Raw genomic sequence first — 13,797 nt, 5'->3', positions numbered from 1 at the left:
TGAGTGGGGGGGGTGAAGGGAGGGGGGTGAGTCCAGCGACGACGTACGTGACCGCCCAAAAGAAGAACGTCGACGCTGACGTTTTACCTTTACCCCAAACTCGCGTGTACACATACACATGTGCAAGCTGCCCTATGGAGAGATCTAAAAACACCTCCCACGAAAGATAACCAGACAGACAGACAGAGAGAGGGAGGAACGTTTACAGCAGCTGCGGCACTCATGGGCAGAGAGTGGACGCATAGAGGGGGAGGGGGAGAAGGAGGAACCACGATAGCGTCCTCTCCCCCTTCTCTAACAGTCGCTTGGCCCCCACCCACCCATTAGTCCACCCTTGCCCCCTCCTCCTCTCTCTCCCCCCTGCGCTCTACCCATCTTTTCCCTCCGCCTCGCCTCGCGAGGGGGGAGGGAAGAGTCGCTATACCGAGATCACCGCCACCAACCCACGACGAAAGCTTATGACAGCGCCACCCCCGTACTGCCCTTTTCCTCTCCCTCTACTCGAACTGGAAATAGCCATGGACGTCCTCCGGGGCCGGCCCGTCGAGGTGCAGCACCCACTTCTCATGCAGCAGGTTGAGCGCGTTCGCCACAACGTCCGTCTCAACGAGCTCCGGCGAGCTCACGATGCTAGGGTCGCGCAGAATGTACACGTTGAGCAGATAGAGCGCGTGGAAGGTGAACTCCATGACGCGGCGCAGCTGAGTCTGGATGTTCGGGATCGCCTTGAACTTCGTCTCAAGCAGGCGGCAGCGCTCCTCCGGCGTCTGGCAATTCGCCTCGTAGTCGGGCGGGAAGACGAGGACGTAGTGCAGGAGCAGCCCGCCGAGTGAGCTAGGAACATCGCCGAAGGGGAGAAGCGGTGTCAGGCTGTCGTAGTCCTCCAGCGAACAGTCGCTAAATCCAGAGAGGAACAGCGCGGCGGCGATGGCCTCCGTCAGCACTCGCAAGCTGCGGTTCATGACACGCGACATGACGGTGAAGGCGCAGAGCTGACGGCTGTACACCGGCGCCCACTCAAACTCAGACTCCTCGTCCACTTTTTCCTGATACGGGACTGACACAAGGCAGGCAATGCGCGTCGCCAGCAGCACCTCTGGCGGGTCGACCAGCGCGGCATCCTCGTCGTGCTGCACTTCGATGGAGTCAGCGAAGGTGAACGCGATGGAGTTGATGGTGCTGACGCGCACAAGCTCGGTGAAGCGCACCAGCGCGCACTGGAACTCCCGTGGGCAGTGCTCGAGGGAGATGCTAAGATACGCGGTGAAAAAAACACGCTGCTCGCCGGCGTTCGGATCCGAAGAGGTGTCGGCGAGCTCGCCCTTGCCACCTTCCACCCCGTTGCTATGGTCGTCGGGGGCAGACTGTCCTTGCACCATCGCCTGCACCGGCTCCGGTGCCAACTCAGCGCCATCCATCGGATCCGCCGAGTGGGAGAAGTACCCCACAAAGTCGAACGTCTTCAGCAAAATGGCAAAGAACGTCTCCTTCTTCCCGTGGTACAGAATCGGTGCATCACGGGGAGAGAAGTTCGGCGGCATCTGCGGCGCCGGGATGCACATCACAGACGACTTGAGGGACAGCACCATGGACATGTCAATGTTCTCCAGCTGATCGTCCGGCACGCTGGCCAGCTCCGGCGAGTTCTTGAGGTTCCACTCGTCTAGCACAATGAGACGATCGGGCGGCAGCACGCTCATGAGAATCGAGTCAAACCACCGCACCCACGATATCTTGCCGAGGCGCTGGCCGTGCGCATCCACCTTGATGCGAGAAACCATCTGCGAGATGATCTGCCCACGCAGTGCCATGAGGGGGTGCAGCAAATGGTGGTACTCCTCCGTGTCCGCGACAGGGAACTCATCGCGGATGTAGAGCTGGGTGACGGCGGTCATGAGGCCAACCGAGAGCAGGCCAGTGAACTGAAAGTAGAAGAGGGACAGCGGCACGAGGTAGCCAAACACGCCGGACAGGTTGTTGGGCATGTTCGCGTTTGTCAAGCTGGGATCTAGGACGCGCTTGAAATACACGAGCGAAGACTCCGACGTCACCTGGTTGGAGAAGACAGGGCTGTACTGTATGTACGTACGGCCCTTCGAGTGCTTCAGCTTCTCCAAATTGGGGCGCTCGTTTTGGTTCTGCGGGTACTCGTACTGGTCAATGAATTCGCGAAGGGTGTTGAAGTTCGGGTGCGGCGTCGACAGCTCCTCGTAGATGCTCTGCGTCGACAGCTGCACGCTGGCGTGGGCGGTCGTGATGGCCGGGTGGGAGGCGATGAGCAAGCCGAAATCTAGGAAGCGGTCGCCGGCCGCGGCGGTGGACGTCTCTGTCACGTAGCGCGGGAACAGCTCGCGTAATACCTCGTCGCGGTTGTAGTACGCCACCTCACTCGTCTGCAAATTCACCTCGGCAATCACCTTCATGTCGTCGTAGGGCACCATCAGCATCTCTGGAGGGCCCATCAGCAACTGCGCGATGCCCTCCTTGTGTAGGGTGCACATCTGGCACCAGTTGAGGAACGGTGCCGTCACGCAGACCACGTTCTCCTCCGTGCGCAGGAAGCGCTGAATGGCCCGCAGCACGTCCTCGCCGACGGCCGACGACGTCTCGAAGGCCTCCGTAATCTCCTCCTGCGTGGGGAGCTCAATGCCCTCATTCAGCTTCGCCCACACTGCATCACGCGAGTGCAGCTCATCCGGGCTCGGCAGAAATGCCTCCACATCGCCGTTGATGCTAATACCGTTCAGCACCCACAACGGCTCCAAGTGATGCGCTCGCATCTGCTCTACATGCTTGTGCACAAGTGATAGCAGACAGTCAGGCAGGCAGGAGTGCAAGAACCACAGCGGGTCAGTACGCTGGAGCTGCGCACGGAGGTTCGTGATCATGTAGTTACCGTCCACCGCGATCGTGAGGCGGTTGTCGCACTTCGGGTCGTAGCCTTCAGGGAAGAAGGTATTCAGGGTTGTCTTGCGCAGCAGCCGCTTCTCCATGAGGAACTCGTAAAGGGTCTGCTGCGGGGCAAGATCGCCACGCGGGTCGGCGTCCATGTACCCAGGCATCGGTAGGCCGCCCATTCCGCCCATCATGTTGGTATCCATGCCTCCACCATACATGCCCGGGACACCGCCGCCCTGCTGCATCATGGGAACCTGCCCACCCTGTGGTGGTGGTGGCATCATCATCGGCGGGTTCATGTTGCCGCCGCCGGGCATCTGCTGTGGGCCGCTAGCACCGCCGCCCATTATGTTCGGTGGCTGACGCGGCTGCTGCTGTGGCAGCGGCGGTGGCGCGCCCATGTTGTTACCCATCGGGCCCATCCCGCCACCACCCATGCGCGCGCCAGGCACACGGCCACGGCCCACCATTGGCACCGGGCCACCGCCGCCGTACTGCATGCCACCCATCTGCGGCTGCCCCTGCGGCGGAGGAGACGCGTTTGACTGCATGTGCGCCGGCGTTTGCTGCGGAGCGCCCCAACTGTTGTTCACACCAGGCTGCTGCTGCTGCTGCTGCGGTGGGGGTGGCATGGACGGCTGCGGCATTGGTGGCTGCGGCTGCGGCGGGGGCAGCGGTCCCTGTTGCATTTGCTTGTTGCCTCCCATCGGCCCCATCATCCCGCGAGTAGCACTGTTAGGCGCGCTGCTGCCGCCCCCCATTAGGTGCTGTTGCGGTGGTGGCGGCTGCATCTGCATGTTGGGGTTCTGCATACCGCCGCCCATCCCGCGGCTACCGCCGTAGGCGCCGTTGCCTGAATAGTGCTGCTGCTGCACAGGAGACGACTGCATGTGCATCTGCTGATGCTGCTGCAGCGGCGGAGGTGGCTGGCTCGCGCGATAGCCGTTGTTCTGTGGCGGCGGGCTGTTGTCCACATCGGGACCATAGCCACCGTCCCCGCGCATCATTCCCGGAGGAGGCTGCTGCGGCCCGCTATTGACGAAGCTTGGTGACGGCTCCATGTGTGGTGGCGGCGGAGGTGGGGCAGACCCGCGCATATTTGGGTTGTAGCCCATCCCCCCACCTTGATTCCCACTGTAGTACGGCTGCTGAGGCGGGGGTGGAGGCAGCTGCTGCTGTTGCGGAGGTGGTGGTCCCATGTTCGATGGCCCAGGTGTGCGGACGCGGCGGCCGATGCTGTTTGGCGTGCTCGCTCCCCCACCTGGCTGCTGCTGCTGTTGGGGGTAGGGGGATGTCTGCATGCGGGGGGCGTACTCATTCCCCATCCCCACCATCTGCGGGTGCGGAGACGGTGACATCATGTGGGATGGAATGCTACTTTTGTTGCTGCCGTAAGCAGCACCGCCGCCGCCGTACACCGGCGAGGTCGGCGCGTTCCCACCGCCACTGCCACCACCGTACACCATGTTGTTCGATCCGCTGTTGCCGCCGTGCTGCGGTGGCGGCACTCCACCGCGGCCACCGTCATTGTAACCGGCGTGGTGGTGAAACACGTGCAGATGCGATGGTGGCCCACCTGCGCCGTTGCCATAGCCCTGTTGCTGCGACTGTGGTGGTGCTTGCTGCTGTGGCTGCTGTGGAGGCAGTGCCTGCTGTTGCTGCGGAGCGGGGCCCTGGCCACCACCACCGCGATGCATACGAGGCGGCATACCTTTTTTTCTTATGCCGCTCCTTTGTTTGTGTGTTTTTGCTTTTGCTCTCCACCACTGATGGCTTCAGTGTGTGTGAGGGGGGAGGGGGGGTAGAGAGAGGGGGGTGAGAGGGTCTCCCTATTCTCTTCTCACTCTCTTCCGCTTTCCTTTGTGCGTCTCCCTGGGCGTGCGTGTCTTTGGAGTTGAAGGGGAGAGGGGTATTGGGAAGTTAAACAGCACACATGCAGACAGAGGCAGGAAAAGGGGGAGGAGAACAGAGAGGGAGAAGGGGGGAGACGTGCGGAGCTCTTCTCAGCTGCCATAGTGCACACGAAGAGCAGCCGAGGAAGGCAAAAAGACACGCGCGTCGAGACCAGGAGGAGGGGGCAGGAGGGAGCGAGCGTATATGCAACAGAGAGCATAGGAGAGAAAAATGAGGCGGCACAGGCAAACACACCAAAGAGCGTGCACGGGAGGGCCGGCACAGCGTCGCGCTGCGCTCGCCCTCGCTGCGCCATGTGCGCGGTGGGAGCGGAGGCCTTTCCTTTGTTGGCCTTTTAGCAGAGTAGCGGCGAATAGGCATCCTTCGCGGATGTGCGTCAGCAGCGGCTGCGAGCGTCTGTGGAAGAGGGTGAGCTCGGAAAACCAAAAAGGTAAGCATACACACACACAATGGCAACCACTTGCATTCTCCAAAGGCACGCACAGCTACGAAGAGAGTACAGGGGGAGACGAGATGAGAAGCGGAGTTACAGAACGACTGCTTTTCTCTGTACGCACGCGTATAGAGATGGGAGGAAAGGGGCAAACTGCAGAAGGCGCAGCTAGTAAAGCGCACGTGCAGCGCTGAAGGCTTAGGTCACCGGCTTCAAAAGGTGCTTTAACCGGCGACCGCAGCGCTGCCAGCGTCTCATCTCTACTGCGCTATGCCTACACAAGGAGTCTTGTTGGCGTCACAAGGCATTGAGCACCTGCACCACACCGCATGCGTGACGGGCCAGCACCACGGTCACGCGCAGTTGTATGGCGATGCCAGGCACTTGCGGCCCGGCGCGCGCCAGCGCCTCGTCCCTGGAGCTGCAGAGCCTCATCCTCAACAGTGGCAGTCACTCGCGAATCCGCTCAGCAGCGAAGCTTCCAAAATGCGCACCTGACTGGTCGAGCACCTCCGGTTGGGCGTTCTTCGTCTTTGCGCGAAGACGTCCGCGTCCTGCGTCTCTGTGTCGGTGTAGTCCGTGTGCAGCTCTCCCTCCCATCTCTCCTGCTCGAGAAAGGGCGAAAGCGAGCGAGGTGGAAGGGGGTCAGCTCCAGCTGTGGAAAGTTTAAAGACAGAGAGTGGAAGAGAGAGAGCGCGCGCCTCTAAAAGCTTGATACTGCGAACGCTCTGCGTCTTAGCGTGGCCCGTCCACCCCTGTGAAGGTCACATGAAAAGAGAGAGTGCCCGACGGGCGATAAAGCATGGCGCAGCATGCGCGCGTGCGTCGGTGTGCGTAGTAAATATCTGCGCGGATGAACACTTAGAAGAGTAAAAGTCAGCGATGGGACAGAGCGAGAGGTGCTGAGGAAGGTCCGGAGAATGGCGCAGATGTAAAGGTCGTACGCCCACAGCGCCTTTCCGAAGTACAGCCACACACACACACGCACAGGCACTAAGGTCACGCACGTCCTTTTTGACGTGGTCCGCACAGACGCATGTGTCCGAGCAACGGATGTTGGCCTTCTCTTTGAGTGTGTGTGTGTGAGAGCTGAAGGGGGGAAAGGGGTACGTTCATGTGTAGTCGGCTCTCCGTGACGCATCTGCAAAGACGGATCCACTCCAGCTGGTGCGTAGACGTGGGGAGCGGAGTGAATGTGTACGTGTGCGTGTGCCTAAGGCATTCGGACTTCTCTTCGCTCCTCCCTTCTCCCATTCGCAGTCTCACTTAGTTCAAAGTTACAGAAAGACACTCGAGGAAAATAAACGCGCACAGAGAGGGGCATATATGGCTCACACGACATGAAGCCCCTCCTCCGCAACCCATGCACCGACGCACCCAAGAGATATGAGGGAGGGTGAACGCGACAACGTGAGGGCCCGAGACGAGGAACCGCCAGCTGCATACGCGCGTGCGTGTATGCGCATGCCCCCCGCGCCGTAGAGCAAATGCCCCGGGTCACGTGCAAGAGAACGCACAGGGAGCAGCAATCCGTCTTACATACGCAAAGGGCACCCGTCAGTGCTCCACTCTGCTATGGCCCCACCCCTGCCACACTCCGCCCATCGTATGGGTGGCGCAAGCCTGCCCCCTGTCGCGGGCCGCGGTGGAACAACGCCATCTAGCATCTGACGGCCGGCACCAGTAGCCATGCATCGCTCTGGCCTCCCTACGCCGTCGGCAGCTGACCCAATCGTCCACCCTTAGCTCCCCGGCACTGGCAGGGGATAGGGGAGCACCTGGCGTCTCCTCGGGGGGAGTGGGGCACTGGACCCTCTGAGATGTCACGCATTCGTGTCCCCTCACGTCATTGGCTCAGCAGTCCAAGGAGAAGAAAACGATGGCGAGCTCAGAACGACACATCAAGGCACGTGTGTACATGCCGACACGGACAAACCTCCCGTGGTGTGACGTAGCCACCTCTGCAGCATCTGACATGCTCCAGCGCGCACCCGGTTGTTCGTATATCCGTGCGGATAAACGCCGTGCCAGTTTCCTCGCAGCACCGCTGTGAAGGCACTCCCCCAGAGGCGGAATGCAAGAGTTGCTGCGGCTCCGCTTGCTACGTGTGCTGATAGTGTCTCTCTTTGTTCTTTCGAAGGGAAGAGCTCATCAGCACCGCGGGCAGCACTGCGTTCTCGCCGCAGCACCCGCTTCTCGGGCCGCGAGCCTGCGGCAGTTGCGAGGCAAGCAAATGGAAAGCTGTAAAGGCCTACAGCCTCTTCTTGCTGTCCTCGGGCGCTGCATTCCCCTCTTCAGCTGGGAGGGCCGTCTTCAGAAAAATGACCTGGCCCTCCGCCAAGCCACCGATCTTTGTCCCCGGCTTCACAATTCCGAACGGGTAGTGTTCCATGCCCATGCGCGTCGACGCCGGTACCCCGAGCGCGTCCATGATCTCCTCCGCCTTTTGTGGCATCACCGGCTGTAAAAACATATTGCATATGCGCAACCCCTCCATCGTGAGGTATAGCACCGTGCCGAGGCGCGCCTTGTCTGCCTTCACCAGCTTCCACGGCGCGTTCTCAGTCATGTAGGCGTTGAGGCTGCGGAGCACGTCGAAGATGGCAATCAGCGCGCGCTGAATGTCGGGCAGGCAGTAGTAGTGATCGACCGTGCCGGCCAGGCTGTTCAGCGAGGCAATCAGCGTCTTGTCGCTCTCGTTGTACTCCGCAGGCTCCGGCCACACACCGCCCACGTTGATCTTTGGCGCCACGCACCTCGACACCAGGTTGCCGAGCGTGTCGGCGAGTTCGCCATTCAGGCGGGCGACCATATTCCTGTCACTGTAATCGCCATCATCCTGGAAGTTTGACTCGCGCAGCAGGAAGTACTTGAGTGCATCGATGCCGAAGTCCTTCGCCTTCTCCACCGGGTCGAAGGCGTTACCGAGGGACTTGCTGATCTTCTTGTGGTCCTTTGTCCACCAGCCATGCGTCACCAGCCGCTCCGGCAGCGGCAGATCCGCGGACATCAAAAAGGCTGGCCAGTAAATGGCGTGAAATTTGAGGATGTCCTTTCCGACGACGTGCACGTCGGCCGGCCAGCGGTTTAGGGCGTGGTGGTCCTCGTCCAGCGCCTCGGTGCCGTCAGCGGAGACCCGGGTGAGGGCACCGGTGTAATAGTTGAAGAGAGCATCCAGCCACACGTAGATGCAGTGGCGCTCGTCACCAGGGACAGGGATGGACCAGTCCATGACCGCCTCGCGCTTGCGGGAGATAGACAGGTCGAAGAGGCCCTTCTCGACCGTCTTGATCACCTCGCGGCGGCGGAACTCCGGGACGATGCAGTTCGGGTGGTCATGAAAGTACGCGAGGAGACGGTCACGAAACGCGCTCAGACGGAACATGTAGTTTTCCTCCTCCACCCACGTCACAACGTGGCCGCTCTCCAGGCTTACCTTGCAGGGATTTCCACTGGCGTCGACGCCGTCTACCACGTTCTGCGCCGTTAGGAACGACTCGTCGCTCACCGAGTACCAGCCCTCGTACTTGCCGAGGTATATGTCCCCCTTCGCCTCCAGCTTCTTCCAGATGCCCTGCACCAGCTTCTCATGCGTCGGATTCGTGGTGCGTATGAAGTAGTTCATGTCATAATTCATCTCCTTGAAGCACTGCTTGAACTCGTTGGACACGCTCGTCGTGAAGTCCATCGGCGATATCCCCTGCTTCGCCGCCGCCTCCGCCACCTTCTGGCCGTGCTCGTCTGTGCCGGTCATCACGAACACCTCCTCCCCTTTCACCCGGTGATAGCGGCCGAGTACGTCGACAATCAGAGTGCTGTAGACGTGGCCGATGTGTGGCGACGCATTCACGTAGTAGATCGGCGTTGTGGCGAAGAACGTCTTCTGCTTCTTGGGGCTCACCTCGTACGTGCGCGGCACCCTCACGAAGTCGCCGCACTCCTGCACCGACAGCACGTCGAACGCAGAGAGAATCAGTTCCTCGTGCTCTGCCTGGAAGGCCTGGAACCACCGCACCAAATGCGGCACCGCCTCCGCCTGCGCGGCAGGAAGGAGTCCGCCTTCGCACAGGGCTGGTAAAAGGGACGCGAAGAGGACGCTGTCGACTAGGAAAGACTTGGACGATGGCGACCCCTTCACTGCCACTGTGCCCTGGTGCTCCATGATGGTGGTGTCGAGCTTCTTCAGGGCAGCCTCAGCCTCGCCGGTGATACGGCGCTGTGTGTAAAGGGGGGCCAAGGCTGGCGCAAGCACCGTCGACTCCCACTCGAGCCATTCCGCCTCTCCCTCAAGCGAGTCGTCCGCGGGGGACAAGGTCGTCTTTGATCTCCACAGAAGGCGCGCCACCTCGTTGCAGCTGTACAGAAGCGCCTTTGACTTGGGCAGCTGAAGGTACGGCGTGCTGTAGGTGCTACCGAGGGTCACCTCGAGCGGCTTCTGCACAAACAACGCACAAAGCACTGCCTTGAGGGCCTGATGGTTCGCTTTCTCGGTGAAGAGCCTGAGCATTATTGCAATCGGGGGGAGAGTGAGGGAAGGGGGAGACGAATACACGCACACACACACACGAGCATGCAGGCAGACACACAGACGCACGTCAAAGGAGCACAGAAAAAGGTGCTGCCTACCCTCACTCACTGCTGCCGCCGCCGAGCAAATACTAGGGAGTGATGCCGTATCGGTGCGCCCTTCTCTCTGGTGCGCTTCGCGTTTCTTCTTTGCCTGCGCGTTTCGCCTCTCAGGTAAGGGACTCCTATACAGCGGTGCTCACGGCTGCGGTGGCGGCTTCCCTATCGTTGTGGATTCGCAATCGCGGCAGCGGCTCAAAGTGCAAGAGAGGGGCGTGTCTGCGAGCGTAAGAGAGGCTCATGCGATGTGCACGTGTGAAAAGGAACGGCATGGGTTCGTAGAAGAGAGAGGATGAGGAGAGCTATTTGGATGGTGAAGAGGCGAAAGATGTCCATCTGCGCGCACGCACGCACACGGAGCGACAAGCTGCCTGCTGCTCTGCCGCCTTTCCCCGGACCAAAGGTGCTCCTGCACGCCTGTGCGAGCCACACCCGGTGTACAGCCTCGAGCCCGTCCGTCCTGCGCACTGCTCCTGCTGATATATTTGATGGCTTTTAAAAAAAAATTGAGGGAGGGGATTGTTTGTTTGTGTGTGTGTGTGTGTCTGAGTGTGGAAAGGGAGAAAGAAGCGGAAGAGTGGGATGACAGCGCGCGCGCTTTCCTTCTCTCCTGTCTCCTCCACAGAAATTCGTTATACCTTAGAAGGCGCCTGTCCACGTCACGGTCAACCACAGCAACAACAACAGAGGGAAAACAGAGGAGGGATAGACAATAGAAGACACCAAAACAGAGAGGGGGGAAGGCGGGGAGAGAGAGAGGGAGAGGGGGAGGGACAGACACACACGCACACACATATACACGTATACACAAATATATGCATATATATATATTTATGTACACCTGTGTGTATGTGTGGACTCGTAAAAGAGGCGCCACCACCACCACAGCGAACGAAGAAGGGGGAAACCACTCTAGGCGACACACAGCACAGCATACAACAACAGGCGCTTCAGCACAGGAGGGAGGCGGGGGGGTGGATTGGAACAAAAGAAATGGAAGACGACGACGGCGAAAGTGCGAGACAACATCGGCAGCAGCCAACAACGACAACGATTACGTCACGAAATAAGCCAACAAGAAGCGAGACAAAGAGGGAGGAGGAAAGGAGAGGAGAGGAGAGAGGGGGGAGTCAACAGACGATTAAGGTGCGAGACGGGAAGAGAGGAAAACAAACGCAAAAAGGTACGACACACAAACAAAGAAGCGGGTGCTCCCTCTTTCCGACCTTCGTGCGCATTTGGACATGGTTGTCGTCATGCCTGCCTGTGTGTGAGAAGGAAGGGGGGGCGACATCCCCCGCAGCCCTCACTTCACGCACAGCGCCTCCTCTACCGCTACGCAGACGACACTGCACCGATGCCGGAGGCGGTCGTCGCAGAAGTGGCCGGATCGGCGCGGGCGCCGTCGACCGCAGCGGCACCACCAGCCTTGCTCAACCGTGTGTGCACCGTGTGACGCAGCTTCGTGAACATGGAGTCAAGGGGTGGGTAGTGGATGAAGGAGGTCTCCCAGAACTTGTACTTGGGCTCACGCATCAGCTCCACAAAGGTGTTGAGCACGCCCCACGGATGCGGCTGTACAATCACCGTCTTCTCGGCCAGCACGCGCGTGATCTGCTCCTGCACGCAGGTCTGCGTCTGTGCGTCCACACTCGGCGACGGCAAGAACAGGTTCAGCACCACATTCGCAAAGAAGTTCGTCTGAATGTTCGGGAAGCGCAGCTGGTTGGCGCAGGCGCCCAGCATATAGTAGCGACGCTTCGTGTTGAGGCGGCTGCACAAGAAGCGGTAGCATGTGAGTGCGTTCGATTTCGCGAAGTTGGCGGGGATGCGGTTGTCGTGGGTGCGCAGGTACACGATAGCTATGTGCTGCACCACCGCGTTGATGAGACTGCGCTTGGCAGAGGTTTGCGTCAGATCGGTCAGAACGTCCATGAGAACGCTGTCGCGCACCGGGGCATCATCGTTCGTGATCATTGCCTCCAGGTTTGCCAGGAGCTGCGGCTGCACGTTGAAGGAGGTGAAGGTAGCCTTGATGCACGCCTCCTGCACGGATGTGTCGAGCACCTGCAGCATCGCCGGATCGTTGGAGTCGACGTGGGGGAACGGCTCCGGCAGGCGCTTGTCAGGTGGAAAGGAGCACAGCACCGTGTTGAGCAGCTGCACGCACGAAAGCGATATGGCCTCGCAGAGCGGGTAGTGCTGCGCGATCAGGAACCGCGGGTAGTCGTGCAACAGCACCAGCACGAGCTTTAGCAGTGACTTGTAGAAGACCAGGCCGTTTGGGGAGATGCGGTTACCCTTTGTCAGGAACTTCACAAACATCATAGCGCCAGCGAGGAGGTCAACGTAGTGAGGCCACATCGACTGCACGTTCATGAAGCGGGGGATGATGTGCCGGTGCGCCAGGATCTCCAGCCAGCCAAACACGAAGCCCGGGTACTCCATCGGGTGCACACGGCGCAGAAACGCGTGGAATGCAGTCGTGAACTCGGTCGACATGGCGCGCGTCGTCGAGATCTCCAGCCGGTGAAGCGAGTAGACAAGGTTGCTGAGCAAACGCACGTACGGCTGCTGCTGAAAGAGCGGGATGAACTGCTCATCAGCCGCGAGCGCCCACGACGGGGCAGGGCGAGCCTTGGCAACAAAGTTGTGGTGCTCTGTCAGCACGCGTGTCACAGCGTCTAGAACGCGGCGTAGCAGCGTCGTCTCGGCCCGCAAGTCATGCGAGGCCTCGTTTCGCAGAGAGCAGCACTGCAGCAGCACCATGACCAGCTCCACAAAGCCGTCGCACATGACAAACGGCTTTGCGGTGTACGGAGTGCGGTAGCCTGGCGGGCCGCCAGGCCGCGTGCCCACCAGCGTCTCGCTTGTGATGTTGCCGTCTGCGCGCTCCATCGCAAGCATTGTATTGGCGTAGTACTCCACACAGTAACGAACCCCCAGGCTCAAGAAGCTCTGCAGATGAGCCGTGTCCAGCATGCGGCGCTGCTGCAGCGTTTTGACGAACTCGACGGAGGGGATGCGCTTTTCAGCATAGCGGTGGCTCTTCTGCGACCACACCGTGATCCAATCATTCATCAGCTGCCCCACCTCCTTCTGGAAGGCCTCGTCCTCGCCAGGCCGAACGCAGTCGCAGGGGACGAGAAGCTTCGTAACCTGGCTCGGCACTATCTTGCTCAGAGGCGGCTCCGTGACATACGACGGGAGCGTGTGTGCCGGTGCCGCCGGTGCGGCGCGCGGCGCTCGCGTCCGCGCTATCGTATCGAGGGCCACGAGCGTGCGGCGCATGTCCTTGGAAGCAACCAGCTTCTCCTTGATGATGACGTCGGTGATGATGTCGCCCGCGAAGGTGACGTAATTGGACGTACCCGTGGTGAGCGCCTTCGCAAGGGCCTCGTCGAAGTCGCTGCACTTCAGGATCTTGATGCGGATGAGGTCAGTCGTCAGCTTTGAGAAAGAGTAGCAGTGGCTGTGGCGCAGGAAGAGCCGCGTGAGCTCGTCGCGATTGGTCTCCTCGCCACACTCGCGGCACCGAAGCAGAATGCGCAGGTACAGCTGGTGCAGTGCTGTAGATATGCGTAGCGCTTCCTGCTGCCACGCAGGGTCCTCCGCCGCGTTCGGGGTGCTGTCCGGGTTAGAGACAGCGGCCGCAGCAGCAGCGCTAGCTGCTGCGGCCTGCGCATTCTTGGCGCTGCTGTTGACCAGCTTTGTCAGCCGCTCAGTCGACCCGGCGAGCGACATGAGCTTGTTCAGCATAGGGCTGAGGAAGTAGGTGCTGGACTCCTCGGTGATGAGGCTCATAAGACGACTCAGGTGCTGGCGGATGGGGGCCTGCGCGTCGTCAGTCGCCGGGCCGCCCGACTTCTGGCTCGCGGTGTCGAGCTGTGCAAAATCCAGCGGCGGGGCGTTCTCATTCGAATGGT

The 13,797-nt window shown here is 60.5% G+C and overlaps 3 protein-coding genes across 3 annotated transcripts in view; all 3 read right to left on the bottom strand.

Moving 5' to 3' along the window:
* Positions 1–497: 497 nt before the first annotated feature.
* On the bottom strand, positions 498–4,607 carry LSCM1_04670 (uncharacterized protein; the record flags this gene model as incomplete). The annotated part of the gene is made up of 1 exon (XM_067322168.1): positions 498–4,607. The coding sequence occupies one exon, from the start codon at positions 4,605–4,607 to the stop codon at positions 498–500; it is 4,110 nt and encodes a 1,369-aa protein (XP_067178965.1).
* Positions 4,608–7,496: 2,889 nt separating this feature from the next.
* Positions 7,497–9,752, bottom strand: LSCM1_04669 (uncharacterized protein; the record flags this gene model as incomplete). The annotated part of the gene is made up of 1 exon (XM_067322167.1): positions 7,497–9,752. One exon carries the CDS (start codon positions 9,750–9,752, stop codon positions 7,497–7,499), a length of 2,256 nt encoding a protein of 751 aa, XP_067178964.1.
* A 1,454-nt stretch (positions 9,753–11,206) lies between these two features.
* LSCM1_04668 (uncharacterized protein) overlaps positions 11,207–13,797 on the bottom strand; it is a gene marked incomplete at both ends in the record, with an annotated part of 6,759 nt that continues 4,168 nt past the window's right edge. Inside the window, one exon of the mRNA XM_067322166.1 lies at positions 11,207–13,797. This exon is cut by the window's right edge and continues 4,168 nt beyond it. Within this exon, the coding sequence (XP_067178963.1) occupies positions 11,207–13,797 (2,591 nt within the window).

The sequence above is a fragment of the Leishmania martiniquensis genome, chromosome 21 (assembly GCF_017916325.1).
Source record: "Leishmania martiniquensis isolate LSCM1 chromosome 21, whole genome shotgun sequence".
Taxonomy (NCBI): domain Eukaryota; phylum Euglenozoa; class Kinetoplastea; order Trypanosomatida; family Trypanosomatidae; genus Leishmania; species Leishmania martiniquensis.
This window is presented reverse-complemented; position numbering and strand designations above follow the sequence as displayed.